Source organism: Accipiter gentilis, chromosome 33 (genome assembly GCF_929443795.1).
Source record: "Accipiter gentilis chromosome 33, bAccGen1.1, whole genome shotgun sequence".
Classification (NCBI taxonomy): domain Eukaryota; kingdom Metazoa; phylum Chordata; class Aves; order Accipitriformes; family Accipitridae; genus Astur; species Astur gentilis.
In genome coordinates this window covers 14,977,167-14,995,911 of record NC_064912.1, presented here as the reverse complement: position 1 = coordinate 14,995,911, position 18,745 = coordinate 14,977,167, and the positions used below count along the sequence as shown (strand labels likewise).

General features: G+C 43.3%; 1 protein-coding gene across 5 annotated transcripts in view; it reads left to right on the top strand.

Annotated features, from left to right (window-relative positions):
• MAD1L1 (mitotic arrest deficient 1 like 1) overlaps nt 1-18,745 on the top strand; it is a 379,520-nt gene that overhangs the window by 185,873 nt on the left and 174,902 nt on the right. For all 5 annotated transcript variants that reach the window (XM_049791592.1, XM_049791593.1, XM_049791591.1 and 2 more), the window contains one exon: nt 5,243-5,299. In XM_049791592.1, coding sequence (XP_049647549.1) covers nt 5,243-5,299 — 57 coding nt within the window. The remainder of the gene's footprint in view (nt 1-5,242; nt 5,300-18,745) is intronic.

Here is an 18,745-nt window from a genome sequence, read left to right as displayed (position 1 = left end):
TGCTAATTGCTTGTAGAGCGGAGGGTGTTGTTGTGTAGAGAAAGACTGTTCATTAGAGATTGAGTAGCTAATTTTTTCCTACAAGTGAGTCTCACATTTGAGCTGCTTGCGTATTGGTCAGGGCAGTCGGCTCATGTTCAGCCCCCGGAGAAGAGCGTGGGGCTGTTGATGCAGTCGGTGTTAATACCTGCATTGTAACCACCAGATTGCTTTAGTTTCATTCATTAAACCCTCCCTGACCAGCCTCCTCCAGCGCTGTCAGTGAAAGATGACTTTTGGAAGGTATAGAAGACGAATTATTGATGCAGGGAAGCAAGCTAAACAATTCAGAAATGTCTCCTTAGGAGCCGAAATCGGTTCCTCTCCTTGGAAACCATTCCTGCTCCTCTTTCAGCCCTGAGTTGCAGTATCCTGGCGAGGCCAGAGCACAGGTTATCTTTCCCTTCCTGCCTCTCTCTTTTGAGGATGACAGTAGCATTGACAGTAGATTAGACTGTGTTGTCATGTAAGATGAATGTTTTGAATTGACAAACCCTTTTTTGGGAGGATTAAAGTAATTGACTGAACACTTGAGAAGATTTTTTTTTTTTTTTTCCTGCTTTGCTACTTGATTTTCTTTTACCTGGTTGTGCTGCCTTCAGTGGGCAAATTGGACTTCACATGTATTTGTATATCTGACTCTTAATATCTCTTTGCTTATCAGATTTCTTAATGGTGGAGCTCAGTGATCTGTGGGAATTTAACATGTGTATTAAGTAATGAAAATTTCCTTGGAGCTTTAAGTTAACTTTTATGCATAGTCTGAAAATTCAACACGCAAGTCTATCCTCCTGAGAGATTCCTGAGATACCAGGGTGAATGTGATCAATCGAAAAGCCAGTAAAACAGAGCTGAGCTACATATAGATGGAACATTGCTTTTCCCAGTGTGCAACTCTGAGATGGGACTGGCAAACTGCTCCGGGATCAGCTGCAGATAAGGCTCCCGTGCCTGCTGGTGCAGGGGTCAGGGACTTGCACACCATCTCCCTCCGAACCACCCTAAACGCTCAGGTTCATTGCTCACGCTTTTGTTGGCTGCAAGTGGCCAGAGATGATTGAACTGGGAAATCCAACAGTTCGTTTCCAAAAAGGTGAATTAGAAGAAACAACGTAACACTATTTCTTTTAGGTCTTTCCCGGTAAATTCCCGAAGCGGGGCTGGGTGCAGGGGCTCAGCACGTTCTCAGGCGCCGGTCCAGAGCCCTCTGCAGCTCCTCCCTTCCATGGCCGCGGTGGCTGGCAGCTCCTCCAAAGCACTCTGATTAAGTGAGATGTGGGGATAAGTTCAGAGCCTAATTTCTTCTTCATAATTAAAAATGTGTGCATCTGTCATGCTGCTGGTGATTAGGTTGTATTTTCTTGTGGCCTAGAAGGAATATGGCAGTGAATCACTTTGCAAGCAGCTGTCCTCTAACAGCTGAGCTAGGTTCAATATTTGATTTAAGCTAATAAAAAGTCTGGGGTAGGGCTAATGTTTACAAACTGGATGTGATAAAGCATTCAGATCATCTGTTTCGCAGCCAGGAGAGAGAAGGCACAGGGGACCCCACCGAAAGGTTGGGCTTTGTCTCGCTCTTCCGCGCCTACCTGCGTACGTGGGTATGGGCAGGGAGCGGGGAGGTGGGGAGGGTCCCTGCTCTGGTCTGTGAGTGCATCAGACGGCATCAGCTGTGCTGGAAAACCTCCTTGTTTCCAGCTGTGTCACTGTAACAGCTCTCAATGCATTAAATATGTCCCTTTTGCTCTTCTATGAGAGTTGTAGTCAAATCATATATTTAAAAATCTTTTAATCTTCATAAATCATTTCTTCCAGCAATCTAGTCAGTTTAGTTGCTGTCCTCTGAATTCCCACTAGTTAGCTACTCTTCCCCTTTGAGATGAACTGCCTAGAAATAAATGCAATGAAGAAAACCTTCTTTGTGATTCAATTCTTACCTGATTGCTTCTCCAAATCATATTGATCTGCCATTATCATGGTGCTGTTTTGGACTTGCTGTCCCGGTTTGCCGCTAGGTCTCTGCTGGTACAGCAGCTTGAGAAGTTTGTATTTGGTTATTTTCCCCAAGCCATATTATATAGAAGGTAAATTATGGAATATTTCCTGCTTGTATTTCTGAATTCTCCCATCCCTTTGTATTATTTCTTTCCTGTCTAAAAGTTTTTGAAGCCTCTTCCTGAAGTAAAATGTGTCAGGGTCTTTTCTATCCTTTTTTTCTGAATTTTAGCAGGATCTTGTACTTTAAAATGCTGTTACACCCATCTAGTTAAACAGGTTCCTAGGCTACTGTTGTCTTGATATTATAAAGAAAAATATTTCCACTGTGAAGGTGACCAAAGCTTGGCACAGGTTGCTCAGAGAGGTTTTGGAGTTCCTTGGAGCCCTTTGGAGCCTCCTTGGAGATACTCAGAATCCAGCTGACCAAGAGCCCTGAGGATCCTTGTGTAGCTGACCCTGCTCTGGGCAGGGGACTGAGCTGACCTCTTCCAGTCTGAATTATTCCATGATTCTATAGAATTTGTACTAACAGGAGGCTGAACAGAGACACAACCCTCAAATTCAGGAATGGTAGCTACTGTAAGCAAACATATAATTCTTAATGGCTCTTTACATCTAGTTTAGAAGAGGCCAGTAGTTCCCATCTAAAGGTCATTTTCATATAGATAAGGCTAATAAATGTTGGGGGTAGTTTCGATCAAAAAATATTCAGTCTTGGGGTGTTTTGCAAAGGCTATGCTAGAATCTCTCATAAATAACATCTCTGAGGGCATGTTTTCTAAGTCTTCTACATGCAACTCTTTTTCTGCTGGTGTAATTTTACGTGATTCAATATGGTATGGGTTTGTGTGGTGGGGTTTTCATAGTGGGAGAGGGGGCTGCGGGGGTGGCTCCTGGGAGAAGCTGCTCGAAGCTCCCCCGGCTCCAAGCCGGACCCGCCGCTGGCCCAGGCCGAGCCTGTCAGTGAGGGGAGCGGGGGATCAGACGCCCACCTGCAGCCCGGGGAGAGAGGAGCCCACGCCGGAGCAGGGGGATGTCCCCCAGGATGGCCGTGACTCCATGGAACAGCCGGCGCTGGAGCAGCCTGTGCCTGTAGGACTGCAGCCTGTGGAAGGGACCCACGCTGGAGACGTTCATGAAGAACTGCAGCCTGTGGAAGGGACCCACGCTGGAGACGTTCATGAAGAACTGCCGCCCGTGGAAGGGACCCACGCTGGAGACGTTTGAGAAGGACTGTCTCCCATAGGAGGGACCCCACGCCATTGCAGGAGAGGAGTGAGGAGCCCTGCCCCTGAGGAGGAAGGAGCGGCAGAGACAACGTGTGATGAACTGACCCCAACCCTCATTCTCCGTCCCCCTGCACTGCTGGGAGGGAGGAGGGAGAGAATTTGGGAGTAAAGTTAAGCCCAGGAAGAAGGGAGGGGTGGGGGGAAGGTTTTTTTAGGGTTTGGTTTTACTTCTCATTATCCTTGCTTTGATTTGATTGGTAGTAAATTAAATTGATTTGGTTTTTTTCCCCAAGTTGAGCCTGTCATTTGCCCGTGCCCATAAGTGGTGAGTGATCCCTCCGTGTCCTTGTCTTGACCCACGAGCGTTTCTTTAGATTTTCTCCTCCTCATCCCACCAGGGCCTGCAGGGAGGAGTGAGTGAGCAGCTTCGTGGTGCTTTGTTGCCAGCTGGGCTTAAACCATGATACAGTAGCAGTGGGGGAAAAAAGTCTTTCCCAGGTGTCTGCAAATTTCTAGTTTCCTGATGTTTCAGCATCAAACTTGGTGATAATTTCATATTTTCTTCTCACTTGCTTGTACATGCACTCTGTGTTTGGTTGGGACTGGCATCTCCCGCGGTGTTTAATGAGTGTGTTTCATTTCCCTGTGCCAGGTCCCAGGCTTGTATTAAAACCCTTTTCATCTTATTGGAGTGTCTCTTCCTTAAATAATGTCACATCATCCCAGGCCCTGCACAGCAAGAATCTGTAACTTTTTCAGTTTCTGCTGAGCTCTGGGGCCAGCGAAGTCTTGAACTGTTTGGTTGTTTGTTTGCAAAATTGAACTTCTGCTGTGCTGAACCCGAAGACTGTAATTTTTTTGTTTGCTTGCGTTTCAGTGCAGTTAGCCTTCAAAGCTTAATGTTTTCCTTTTCATTGTAATAAACTGCTTGCTGTTTGCCTCTCGTTTGGATGTAGTACTCAAAAGACCCATTTCATGTGTGGCGAGAGATTGTTAGAGGGACTCCAGAGGGTTTTAATGAATATCTGCCTGAAATTATGTGAATTAGTTTGTAGGCAAGTTTTTTTTAGTTCTTGTCTTGTTTGTTTACATTGTTTAAATTAGCTCCTCTGTCATCATTTGTGAGTATTTTTGGGGCTTTTTGCTAACCAGAGAAAGGCTGATTACAGGCTAGCAGAGTGTTGTGAAATAAAAGATGTGGGAAGTAATAGCACTGAAGTAGTATATGTGGCTTCTCTTAACTGTTTCCAAAATACCCATTTTGTTTAAAATCCTTTTTCATAAACTCTGTGAAAGATCCTCCTCTGAGTCAAGTTCCCATTTCTCCCCAAATTATATGTGGATAATGTATTTCTGCTCTGGTTTGAGATTCTTTAAATTTCAAAATTCTTCTTAAAAAAGCAAAAAACCTTCTGTTGGGACCTTTCCTCACAGAAATTCAGTAGGGTTATGTTGCAGAGAAGATTTTCTTCATATTTTACCACAACAATTTAGAAGGCTTCCAAACCCAGCCCTATACCCCAGAAATTCAACAGAATGTTTTCTGTGAAGTTCTCTTGAAACACACTTTTCAGCTGTGGAACAAGCCTCTTCTTTCTCTAAAGTTAAGGTTGGCAAAATTGGGTGGGTTTTAGACCACTCTTTCTGCAACTTCCAAAGAAATGGAGAGCAGGCATGGTTCTCTGACTAGACCATGGAATTGAAATTTGGGATAGCTAATCCAGTGGAATTCTCCTCTGCGATAAACCTCTTCTTTCTTGTGTATGTAGGCTTCAGGCTCTTTGGGACAGGATTGTCTCATGGAACGGGATGCTGATAAAACCCAATGCTTATCATTCCTTTTCAATGCTGTGAAAATGATGTTGCCCCTGGTGGCTTTTTTGATTGGCGGGGAAGGAGTACAGTCTTACTAAACTTCCAAAAATACGTCCTAGACTTCATTTTCATTTTTTTTTTTTTTTTTTTTTTTCTTTAAGGCTCAGCTGTCTCAAGTTCTGGAAGAAGTGGGAAATCATAAGCAAAGAGCAGAGATGGTAAGTGTTCATCTTTTTTTTTTTTTTTTTTTTTTAAATTGTTTTACAGAGCAGTAACATATGCAGTTCATTTAAACAGTGGATAGGTTCCAAATAATCAGAAAGGAATAGCAAATAAGCGTTGTAAAAGTTTGTATCGCTACTGCTAGTCTGGTGCACTCTGTCTCCGTACTCACCTGGAACAAGTGTTGGATGAGATATAGTGATCCGTCTTCCTTTTTTTGGCAATTTCATTCTCTTTGTTAGTAGTTCTAGATCAGAAGCAAGCATTTAATTTCATACTGAATTAAATCCTTTCTTTAGGGACCTTTGATTCAGTCTCAAGTGTGCAAAGGACAAGTAGATGAGATGTGACAGAATTACTACGAACTAGTTTTTTATAATATCTGTTAATTTTCTGCTGAGTTTGTCTATTTTATTGGCAGTTCCCTCAAGGACCAGAAATAAGAGGCCACAAAACCAGGCAGTAGGGAGGTTTATGTGCAGTTTCATGACTATTGTATACGATTCTTCATACTCTGGAATAAATGAGGTATCAGCATTAAGCTGTTTCATGAACCAATGTTTTTGCTAATGGGCGAGTTGTGGGATTCCTGCAACTTTTTCTAGACACAAGAAAAACCTGAGCAGCATCCAAAATGTAGACACTCATTCTGTAGATGTGTTTTATACTGGATTAATTTTATTACTAATGATAAAATAGGCATGTGTCACTGGCTAGTAAGTAGGTGCTAAATGACATCTGCTCTAAAATCCAAATCATAAACTACAGTGCCAGCACTAGTCTTTTTAGACTTCTGCTTGACTCTACTAGGGCACCAAACGGCAGAACTAGCGTGCCCCTGCTGTACTATTAATAGGTTGCCATACATCTGCTAGTATCTTTTTTTTAATTTGTGCTCCTCGCTGTTTCAACATCAGATTTTTCATAATGCGAGTGTTAATTGATTCTAGTTCTGGGGTGCTCTTACATTGTGGGCAAACATTTTTGTGTGCTTAGCCACTTTCTGTGGTGATGCAGGTCAGAACTGGATTTCCAAAGAAAACTGAATTAATCCTATTTACCATCTGATCTCATTACACGCTGCCTTGTTATAGTTTTAAATTCTATACAGTCAATTTTGCATTGTGCTCACTGGACGTTATCAGAGGATAAATTTGCTCTTATGTTTTAAATGTTCTGATGTGTATTTTTTTTAAACATTTCAAAGTTTTTCTTTTTGGCTTGTTAAGCCTGGATTTTGAGTTATTTGTTTACCTTCAAAAGTTTGTTGTATTAAACAGGCTAGCAGAGAGCTGGAGAAACTGGAACTTCCAGTGTTAAAGCATTAATTGGTGTTGTGCATCATCCATCAGCAGAGGATAAAGCAGCAGTCGGTGTTCAGTGCCTATTCCCAAGAGTTACTCAGTGGATTGTGATCTTCCAGTAAAGCTTACATCAACCTCACATGAATAGGCTGTATTTTGTAGTGCTTTAGACAGTGGATTGCAGATTGCGAGGTGTTCTTCACACCCAGCTGAAGTCTCCCTGGTAGGGAAAGATGTGTCACTTTTTGTCTTCTACAACGTTCGGGGTGGCAGAGTTCTATCCCCTTTGGATGAGGCTCTTCCATTAGCTGCATGCCCAAGGGCTCCAGCACTGGTACCATCAGCCACACTCACTCTCCTCCCTGCCATCCAACAAAATGTTCTGTACGTGTTTTGGGTTTTTTTAATGCACCGTCCCCAGATCAGGATCCACCTTATTTTCAGACTCTCTTAAAGTTGACGCTTCAGTAATTGTTTACCTGATTTGGATTCCTGGCATCTCTCCTTCCTTTTCATCCCTCTCCTCCCGTGATCCGCTGCTTGCTAGTTTGATGTTAAGCCACCGTGGCTGGGACGATGCAGAAGGGCCCATCCTGCTCTGGGTGCTGACAGATGTGGATATTGCCTTTCATCAGCCATTCTGCAAACAGGCTTATGGCCCTAAGTGAAATGGAATAAACACCTGTCAGGTGCTATCATACAGTCCCATGGGTCTTTGGGCTGCTTCTGGGATAAACCTCTGTAGAGGTGACATCTCTGCTACCACCCTGAAGAGTGCTAATGGCTTTGCCACCCTCCCCAGAGCACTGGAAATGAAGCAGTGTGCTCTGGCGCTAATGAACGAGCTGATTGGATCTCACTAGTGAGTTTGATGGAGTTTCTTGTAGGCAATGGGGAGCATCTTAGATTCCCTGGTAAATAATTCATTCTTTACGTAGCAATATTTAAAAGTAAAATACTTGTGGGATAAATCTGATAGGATCGTGGCCTCCCTAAGACAGTATCTGCATGCTCTGTGTCCTTGGGAGCAGAGGGCCCTGGTTCAGGGAATTGTGTCCACGGGGACAATAGAAGATGAAGGGTGGTGTGTGCTATAGGGGACACTGTGCTAGGCCAGGGCACAAGGTCTTGCTCGAGGAAAGTGGGATGGACTTGCTGCACTAACTGCCATTGAGTACTCCGGCACATGATTTCATTGCTTGTCAGCTAAAGTGAGTTTACTACTGGAAGAGCAAAAAAAAAAAAAGAGAGAAAAGAAATTTAAACATCTTCAGCTAATTGCAGTTGACAAGACAAAGGCAGTTTGACTTTCCAGTATTAATTAGCAAACCCATACTAATTAGCTTGTATAAGCACAATTCATGCTTCTTTCCCTAAATGCAATTAATATTGCAACTGAAGACGTCTCTGGGCTGTGCCGCTGTATCATTAACATACTTTGCCCTAATTAGACACGGCCAGTAGTGGCTGGAGAAATGAGTTTGTGATTACAACCATAAAAAATCCTCTAATATTTTATATCCTTCAGGGAACTTGAACCTAGAATTTATTTTCTGATTTAAGAAAAATTACCCTTATCATTGTGCTGTGTAATTATAACAATGAAACTTTGATTTTTCTCCCCCTCTAACGCTTCACTTATTTTTCTTTATTCACAGTTTGAGTGTGTTCCTATAGTAAGGGAACAGTGCTCGCCCAGTCTTCTGAGAGGTGGTACATAACAAAGTCACCAGTCTGATAGGGCTCAGATGACTTAGTTGTCCTGCTGATCTTTTGGTTTTGTTTTTTCATTTGTGAAAGAATGTTTTTTGTTGTGAATTTTTTTTTGTGCCTAAGCACACTTCTTTCCTGCAATTTTTGTGTATGTATGTGTGCTTTTCTGACAATTTTATCAGCACCGGAAGGTTTCTTTATCGAGGCTAGTCCTCCAATGTCTTTATCTCCAGGATGTGCCAGGAGATTGCTCAGAGTGCACACGTAGGGCTCCCTGTTTTGTGGTCCTAGGATCTTGCTTCTTACGGTACGTTAGTTTAATGCTCTACTGGCACAGAGCTGTAGGCTAGCTTCACTCACACCAAAATATTATTTGTGGAAAATGCTTTCTTGTTTCTTAGATTATTTTTCTTTCTCTCCCTGAGGAAGGGAAGCAGAAGATGTGTTAGTTTTTCTAATTTTCATTCACCTCTTTCATATCCCTTTATAGACAGGAGGAAATTGTTTGGCTCAAGCTTGCCATCCAAGCAATAGCTGTGATCCCTGATCTTACGCTTTCTTTCAGTTTGGTTCTGTAGCAGGGGGCATTCATGTCAAGATTTTTTTTCTCCATCATTAATCCCTGAGGGAAGTCAGCTTGGTATTAAAAAAGCAGCACCTGTATTTTCATTGCCCTGAGGTGCTCTGGGTATCTTTTGGCTTTCATCTTCAAAAGACAGCTTGGCCCATGTGGGCTCTGAAATCTGTAGATTGCTCATTGGAACAAATTATATTTCACCCTCCAGCAGATTAAAAAGGATGGATATAAGAATCGGAAGAATTGCTTAGCAGGGTGGGAGGTAAAGAAGATTTGAAGTCCAAGAACGTAGCCATGAAAAAATGAATGGCATAAATTGAGTGTCCTTACAGAAGAAATAAAGACACCTTAAAATAAAAATAATGAATGCCCCTTGCCTTGAATAAAAGTGTTGGTTAACCCTCTGCAAAGAACAGGAGACCTTTATTTTAGGGCAGCAGGTCAGGAATAGTTAAGGAGCCAAATCACGCATTCAGTCTGATGGAGTGTAATGTTTAGGATTAACTTAAATGCAGTGACTACATACGCTGATGATTATCAGGAGAAGTAATGGAGACAGAAAGGAGACTACATAAACTCAGAGAACACTGTGTGTGATGTAATTGGGAACTAGCTGTGAACTGGAAGGCATCATGGAAAAACCGCAAAGAGTTTGGGAAAATTGCAACAGGCATCAATATATAAACAACAGGAGACCCACACAGTTCATAAACCATTTGCATTATTACTGAAAGACTTTACTTTTTAGTGGTTGCATCAGACCTCCAGACTTTTAAGAACTGTAACTTAAGAGAAATAGCTGGCAAGGATAAAAATTCTGTTTCATGTAACTTAACATGTGATAACAACGATAAGATGAAAGAAGTGAACCTGAGTATAGAAAGACCTTCTCTGGATAACTTGCCAATATAGCTCATTTAATTCTTGTTTAAGAGCTATTAAACATAAAGCAAGAAATACAACAGACCAGGCATAAGAACAAAAGTGGTGTTCATTAGTGGAAATGTAAATGCTCTGTATTATCTACAGTGGGATGGCGATTAAACGTGGGATTAGAGTACTGAACCACGGTAGTTACAAATAAAAATGAAGCTTTGCTGGAACATATACAGAACGAACAGGCTGGGAGGGGAGGGGAGATGACCGACTGGTGCAGGAAGTCTCCATCTATCAAAAGTATATTTCATCATCTCTGAAGTGATTTAGCAAGGCGACAGCAAATCTCCTTACCATTTGAGAGATTTTATCCTAACACCTTATGTGAGACTAGCAAACCCAAGACAGATGAGTAGTGTGGCGCTCATCTGAGCAGCGGCATGAACACAGCCATAGTTTTAGTAAGGCAATTTTAGGAAAATACCCAGTTCTCAAATCAGATTGAAAAACATGAATCTGGTTATAAAGAGACAGCAAAAAAAGCTGATCCAGAATGAAATGATACCGTAACAGCAGACTGGAAGAGGACTTTTAGATCATAAAGTCCACTCCTTTGGTAACTGAGGCAATTGCAGCATATACCTCAGTTCTTAAATTTATCAAGCTTGTCTTGAAACTGCTTTGGTTGTTTGTACCATTGCTATCATTGAAAAGCTGCTCTGATAGCTGGAATCTTCCCAATTCCAACTGAAAATATATGTGCAGTTAATATAATTTTTTTTCTCGTGCTAATGTTTTCCTTAAACTACAGTGACTGTTCTTCCTCCCTCATATTTATGCTGTGACATATTTATGGAGAACAATTGTTCTCTCCCAGCATTTCATTTGTCCAGGTTAAACAAATCAAGCTCTTGCAGTCTTCTCTTAAAACAGGCTTTTCAGTCTCCTCACGAATCCTGCAACTTTCTTTAAATCTCTTCCTGTTTTTCTGTGTCAGCTTTGAAGATGAGTAACCAGAGTGGTCACATCATTCCAGGTGATGTTCCAGCAGTAGCCTGTACAGAATTATCTTCTACAGGAGCACCTAGTACAGGCAGGCACCCCTCTGTCCTGGATACAGCTCAACTCTTCCATTTCAGAATCACATTACCCATTTCCACTGCCACATGGCACCGATGTTCATCGTGTCATCAATTAACCCACCCAGCTCTTTGTCCTCTTCTCTAGTTTGTGACTGATGAAGACTCAGTTTGTAGGATGGGTTCTAGCTGTTGGGAGACTTGCACTATTATTTCAATTCTGCTGCTGTTCCTTCAGTTTGCAGATAGCTGCTTCTGTCTGATCTATTTATGCTCCTTTATGATAAAGCCTCCCTGCTTTGTGCTATCAATAGTTGTGTTTGTGCGTTTGTGTTTTTTGACCCAAGATCTTCAATGAATTTTGTTTGTTTTAAATATGTTTTCATGATCAATGCCTGGGAAATCTTTTTCTCTATCAGGTAGTTTTATTTCAGCAGAGCCTTTTGTTTCTTGTTTGTTCTGTAAATACCTCACAGTGTTTGTGTTGTTCTTCACTTTATCATGTGGTCCTGTTAATTTAGAAATGTGATTTGTTGGAATGAGGGGGTCGAGTGTGCAGGAGTCATCGATGCCCTTTTTCAACTTTTCTCCCTGTGTTTTTACTGCAGAGCTTTGGTTCTCCAGGTAGAGTAAACCCTTGGAACAGAGAGATGGCGGTACTCAGAGTTACTTTTCTCTTCTCCTTTACCTAGCTGAGAGCTCTCCTCAGTGCTTGTTGTAAACAAATACATTAAAATTAGTCCTTGCTGTTCCCCACGGTGTAGGAATATAGTGAGCTCTGAGGACCAGAGACAGCATTTTTTTTCCTTTCTTTTTCCTCTCTTAGCATAGGGAATGATGAACAGCCTTGGTTGGTTGTGTTGCTTCTGCTGCACATTCCCTCTTGGAAAATTCGCATTCAACACGCAAAACTGGCAACATAAGAAGCATCTATTGCATGTGACTGTGGGAAAAGTAGAGAGTGTGGTGGAAGCTCTGGGATCTTGGTAGATGAGTGCTGACAAACTGCCTGTAGACTAGAGAGGTGATCAGTGCATTACACTTCTGCATGTTAATATCTCAATGCTATTTTAATTAGGTTAGAAGAGGAGACTTAGTGAGTCAATTCTTGTGGTTTATCTCTGTTTTAAAAATCTAGCCAGGCACATGGGATCAAAGAGTACATTCCCTTCAAATTAAAAAGAAATAAACAGTCTGTTTAAAAGTCCCATTACACAAATGAACCTGCTGTTGGATCCATTAACGTGAAAGTTTTATGGAACTCAGCAGCACCGTTTGGTTTCAGCAGGACTGTTTTCATTTTCTCATCGAAGGCAATAACAGCTGACATGGGGTTAGGACTTTCAGGAGGAAGAAACATAGCTGCCTGAAGTGCAGAGCTGCCTTACTGCTGCTCCTCCCTTTGGGCTCCCTGTGGGACAGGTACTGCCGTATTGCAAGAAAATAGTCTGACCCAAACCTGAACAGCAATTTGAGCTCAGACGGGATGCATGGACAATGATCTAATTCTCAGCCCATCATTTGGAGAGGCCTCCATGCTACAGGTGTACCCATAAAATCCAAGCTGTACTGACAAACACGATGGGTTGCATTTTTGTAAAAAAGATGATAGCAGCTGCTCCACTTTTCATCTTGGAAATAGGTTGAGAGTTGATAACGTGCTCTCACCTTTGCATTGCAGGATTATAACGAACAAGGACTGGGGAGGGAGAAGGGGGCAGGGCTTTTTTCCCTTCAGTTGTTGAGCAGAGGAGAAAGGTGGATCATTTTCCTGTGCAGAGGACACTGCTGTGCTGCAGTTAGAGTGGTCCCGTTGTCAGTGTTGCTGCTGTCGCTGTAAAATCTGAGTTATGCTGTTACTTGGTAAAATAAAATGAGTGGGACAGGGATATTGTCAGAGGCCTTACTATAGCAGCTACAGCCTTGAGGTACAAAAGGCATAATTAATATGCATGCAAATACTGTGCTTTTCCAGGCTACATCCTCCCTCACAGAGTCTGTAAGAAATTTATGGGCTATCTCAGGCTTGTGTCATTCAATTTAGTTGAACTAAAATTTCCTGGAGGGTGCAGGGGCTCTCTGCTATGTTCAGCACTTTGAGAGGTAGGAAAAAGTCGGGTGAGAGGTCCCAGATACTTCTAAGGTTCAGTAATTTCTGCTCCTTTTTTCTGCCTTGGAGCTTGGAGAAGCTGTAGAAGGAACGTGTGCTTCCAGTGCATGTCCAGACAGGGAAGGGAAGACTTGGCCTGTTGAACAGTCATGTTGGGATGGGACAAAGTAATCATTAATCTCGTAACTTGCTTGTAATGAGTACAGAGGCCAGTTTCTTCCTGCTTTCACAGTCCTGGGAAGCAGTACCTGCATCAGAGGAGGATCATCCTGAGAGGTCTGATCCAAGGAATGCAATTCTGGAGGCACAGTTTATCCTGAGCGTGAGAGAGGTTGAGAAGATCTCTAGCTGTGGGATCTAGAGGGATATTGAGAGCATGTACAGTGGATGTGCCTGCAGATTAAAGGTTGCTGGATACTTTGCCCAGGGCTGGCTTTGTGTGTAGAAAAAGGGAGATAAAGTCTTAAAACCCATGAATTTTCAAGACTGTCTTAGTCCTTGCACTGACAACCCGATCAGCTTGCTATGTTACTTGTTCTGCTTTTGATCTTTGTGTCTCAGTGCCCTTAGAAGAGCTTGTTCCCAGTGGTTTTTTGCCTTTGGCTGATAGATGCTGGGGGTAGGTAGTAGTGGTGGCAGGCTGGGGTCTCTCTGAGCCGCTCTGTCTGGGCAGGAGAGTCCTCCAGCAGGAGCTGTAAAACCTAATTTATCCACAGAGACAAGAAGATCATAGAGCAGACTTTTCCTGTGACCTCTTGGTAAATAATGAATGGCAGTGCCCTGCCTCTTTGGAATCGCTTAATTGAGGCTGACAACTCTTTGTTGTATTACAGGATCTAGCTTGTCAGGAGAATTTTAACTTATTTATGAATATTTCATTAACCTCTAAAGACTGGCTGTATAAAATTGAGCTCCTGCCAGGCCCTGTCCTGTTGAAGCTGTATTCCATGCTAATGTCATCCACTGCACACCTATTACACCTTCCCTCCCCTCCGAACTGGACCTTGGAGTTTATTGTTGGTGGCAGCAAGAACATGTTCACCAAAGATTAAAATGCCAGGTTTCTGCTTTGGCACCGGAACTGAACATACGGTATTTGAGAGGGAATTGCTTTTTGCTTTTCGTTCTGTGATTGCTTGCTGGCAACTGAAGGGGACCGCAGGCATAACCCCGAGAGGCTAAAATGGGCAGAGCAGTCTTGGCAGGGCCCTGTAACCTTTGCTTTTTGGCACAGAGAGAGGTTTCCCACTTCTTATGCATTAAAAGCTCACTGCTTGTTGTTGCAGGAGGGCCTCAGGTTGGGTCATTTAGCTAGAAAACCTTAAATCTGCTGCCTGTTCTTTGGGGAAGGCTTTGGGGAGCAAGACTCCTTCAGGTGTCTGCCCCTTCTTGAAGGGAGCTGGGAGGCTCTGACGAGAGAGCTGCTGCTTTCCTATAGATGGATCCCTTGCCCCATCCTCATATTTCCTGTCTCTGGGAGTTCAGAAAGCACCCTGAGCATGAAGTTCTGCTGGCCCCTGCTCACCCTCCCTTTCTCTGCTGAGATGTGCCAGAAAACAGTGCTCACAGCTGTAGTGAACTGCAGAATTGGCCTGGAGATGTCGTGGGAGCAAGAAGGCTGTTCTTAAAAGCATGTTGAAGTACAGGCTGTGGGTTGTTGCGTGTGAGTTGGAGCAAGAGGATTAAGTTCAATTTTCAATCTAGCACTTGGTGAAGGCCCTTTTGCTCCCTTACAATATTAAGCAGAGGTCAATTACACTGTATTTATGTTAGGAGATGAAGGAACAAAAATAGATGTTACATTCCTCTTTCCTTTCCCCTTTGATCTTCGTAGGTGGTTGGTAAAATGCATAGATTCTTCTCTGACTGTTTATTATGTGATGATTTTTCAACAAGAAATCTGATGGGGGGGAGCACGGGGCGAGGCAAGAGGTGGGATTACAAGCTACCATTTAATGTGAATTGTTGACTGAATGCTCCAGAAACTCCTTGAGGGTATATTTTCAGGAAACAAACTGTATTCATACTTTGTATGGAGGAGGTATGACATCTTTTCCAATTTATTTGTTGCTTTGCCTGTGAATTACAGCTGCTAGAAGACTTGCTTCTAGCAAAAGTGCCTACTCCTGCATGAAAGAAGTGACCCATGTGATGCTCTTCTTAAGAGCAGACAACCTCATTGCACCAGCGCTGTGGCTGCACTGGACGGGGTCGCGGCACACTCGGTCCGACACCTTGACGGATTCCCTAAAGAGACTGTTATTCTGTGTTTTGCTGTTCTAACCAGCAGTAATGGGTAGGAGGTGTCAGCCAGTTAAGGCTAATTACTCTAGAGTTTCCTTCTCTCGGTGGACACCAGCTGTTTTGTTCTCTCTGGTGGGAGGAGCTTTCGGTAGTAATTAAACAGAACAGTCATCTACATGCTGGTGAAAGTGGTGGAGCGAGGCTGATAACAGCAGAGAGACTCTGAGCTGAATGAACATGGAAACGAGGTGATCTTTCTTCAGAATGAGCTGTTAGAGCAAAGAGGATTTGGGGATGTGAAGCTGTCAGGGTTTTTTGCTGTCATGCAGTGGTGGTGGTGTCTCATAGCGGCACCTGGGAGCGTGGACAGGACAGGGCTGCAGCAGGGTGGAGAGGAAGAGATTCCTTGTCTGCGCCTTCCTCTGGGAGTGAGAGTTGAAATATGTAATTATACTTGAATAAACTCATGGTTTAAGTTAACATCTCCAGTTCCCTTGCTCAGTGGGTCTCTTGCACAGGATATTTGCTCTTCTTCCCCGTGAACATTGCAGTTTTGTTCATCTTGAGCTCTGAGCCAGCTTCCATCCTGCTGAAATATCCAGTAGTGCGTCTTTCCAAACTGTCACGTCTTGCACCCATCCCAGAGTACCGGAAAGAAATAAATAGAGCATTAAGTGGGGAAGAAAGCTCAGGAAGGCAAAACTGTCAAAACCATCCTAAGTTGGCACCCATGTGATGACCGGTGTTGCACATTACTTGCTGTTGTCATGGGATCCGTGCTGGTGACCAGGGCAGTTGCCTTCAGATGTGCTGTAGCATCACCAGAGCATCTGTCCTTCAAACAGAAGGACAGGCTCCTTCCAGAGCCGGTGTGTGGTGGTGTATGTACCACTTGTGAACAAGGGCCCCAAGCGTTACACCAAATGGGTCAGCTGGAGCATTCAGGCTGTTGACAGCTCCAGGGTTTTGCACGACCTTCTGCACCTCCAATTGAGATACCAAATCTTGGTCTTTAGTGCCTTGCTGCAGGGTAACAGTATCATTCCTGTCACATTATCCCCTTTTGAAGTAATAGTCCTATTTGCTGTAGATTAAAAAGCAAGAAAAAAAATATTTTCCTGATTTTTTTTTTTTCCCCTTAAGTATTTCAGATAGGAGTATTTGAAAGCACTTCCAGTTAGACATTATTGCTCATCAACAATAATCTGCTACTGCATGGCGCGAGTGTGGGGCTGTGCGGTTCTGCTGGGGCAGGATGCAGAGGTGACCAAAGGGAGGTGGGTGAGTGGGGAGGGTCGGCATCTGGCAGCGTTGGGGTGTGAGAAGAGACTTAAGCAGGGGCAGGAGGCTGAGTCCTGGGGCGATGGTGTGTTGTAGGTGTTTGGGGAAAAGCTTGTTGGATGGGCTGTGCAGGAGGAGGCTGGGGGTTTGGAGGGTGTGATGTGCTGATGATGCTTCCTTCTTCACACACTTGCAGCTGGGCACACAGCTCAAGCTCGCAGCTGATGCTGCTCATATGGGAGCATGGTAATTTTGGGACCCCTGTGGCACTGGCCTCATTTTGGGAACAGAAACGGTTTCCTGTAATACCCTATACCATTGTGATTACATATGGAAACCTTAGGATAACTAGTTTAAATAGGGTGTCTGTGCATTCATCCTCTTCAGCTGGTAGCAGCAGAGCTGTGTTCCTTTGCAGCGGGGCTGAATTTGGCTCGCTGAGCTTGTCTGGAGTTTCACCAAGTTACTCTTGTGCAGCACAATGTAGAGGGGAGGTGTTTGAAGAAAAGCTGTGGGCTGCCTGCAGATTGGGAATCAGAGGGGAGAAAGGTGAAAGCTCGTTAGGGGTCCCTTGGGGTAGATGAATTAGTTAATGACTATGCTGTGCTTTGAAAATGCAAATGCTGTGTCAGAGCTAAGTCTGATTATAATAATCAATCTTGCTTTTGAGAGGGTGCTGGAGATGGGGAAGGGGAGAGGGATGAGACTGGGGCTGAATTTTTAGATCGCAGATCTGAGTTTCTCCGCTGTCATTAAGGAAACCTGACGTTGCCCCAGGGGTCAGCAGAACCAGGGAGAGGCAAAAGGTGAATTTGGGAGGAACGATCCTTGCAAGCACTGGTGGCTCCTTGACAGGCTGAAGTTAATTTTGTAATTTTGTTCCTTATGATTGTCCTGCCTGGAAAGGGAGGGGTTGGCGTCTGCTTCTGTGTGTGAGCTATCCCTGCTAATAGGAAAGATAGAAACTGCCTCATAAGCAGGATCCTCTGGGGATGGGAGAGAGAGGAGGGTGGCTGCTGCAGACGTCCAGCGGTGACAGCTCCTTCTCCCTTGGCAGTTTATTCGTTTGTAGCAAGCGTTCCTAGTAATTACGCCTCTTAATTTAGGAGAGCGAGTGGGAGAAAGGAATATAAATTTGTGTATTAACTTTAGAGATTGGAAATGGGGCAAGCGAACCTTCTCTCTGGGAGATTATATTTGGAAATGAAATAGAATGACATTTGGTATAAACTTGAAAAATTGCTCTCTTTTTATTGCAACAGGAGGAGAAAAGCCACAATCCAGACTGTACTGGAGAGAGGGAGAAGTCAGCATATGTCCGTTTTGCACTTTGTGTGTAGCTACAATAATATATATGCATTAGTACGTTTTTAGGAAACTGTTTGCTGGAAGTGTTGCTTCTAGCCCTGTCTTCTCAGTGATAAAAGAACACCAAGTTTGTTACGGGTGGGTAACCCATAGAGACTGACAACTCTGATCCAGCTAGCCTTTGTCTTTAAAGAGAAAAAAATATAATTTTTTTCTTCAACAAAGTGTAAAATAGGTAGTTCTAAAGCACTTTTTATTGAGAATCTGATTTTCTTTGTCTTTATTGCTTTTTTTTTTTTTAACAATATCATCAAGGATTAATTTTCCCAAGAAAATGTACCAACTAATCCCAGGCTGCATAACCTGTTTCTAAATGGCAAGTAATATTTTGTTTTGCAAGTGTTGTCCTGTTTCTTTGAAGAAGAGTGAAGTTTACTAAGAAATCTGGTGAGGCTTAGTTATCCCCATGTGTACTTCTCTGCAGATGTTTTAGGGGAACAACCTTTCAGAATGTCAGTCGGCTGGGCACGTGGAAGAGGTGATAGTTCTTCTGCTGAGCAGAATGATCTATGGAAGTGCTCAGTGTAGTGTCTTACTACCTTGTAACATTGCTGCACACCCAGGTTAAACTCACTGGCGTTCACGTATGTTTGGTTTCTGTCCTGACACCAGATGTATAAGCTTGTAGACAACAGGAGGGCACGAAGCTTGCCGTGCCGCTCTGTGGGAAGAGAGGCAAATAAGATCCTTAGTCACTGCTACATCCTTTGGAGAGAAGCACAAATAGCATCACTAGAATAACTGGCGTATCAAGCTCCTGGGGAACAGTAGTTTGCCTGTTTTCAAACCTCAGCGTATGGGTCATACTCGGGGTCCCATTTCTCTGTTCTTGTCTATTTTAGTGCACACTTTTCCTTTCCAAGTCTGCTTGGTTTTCATACATTTAAATA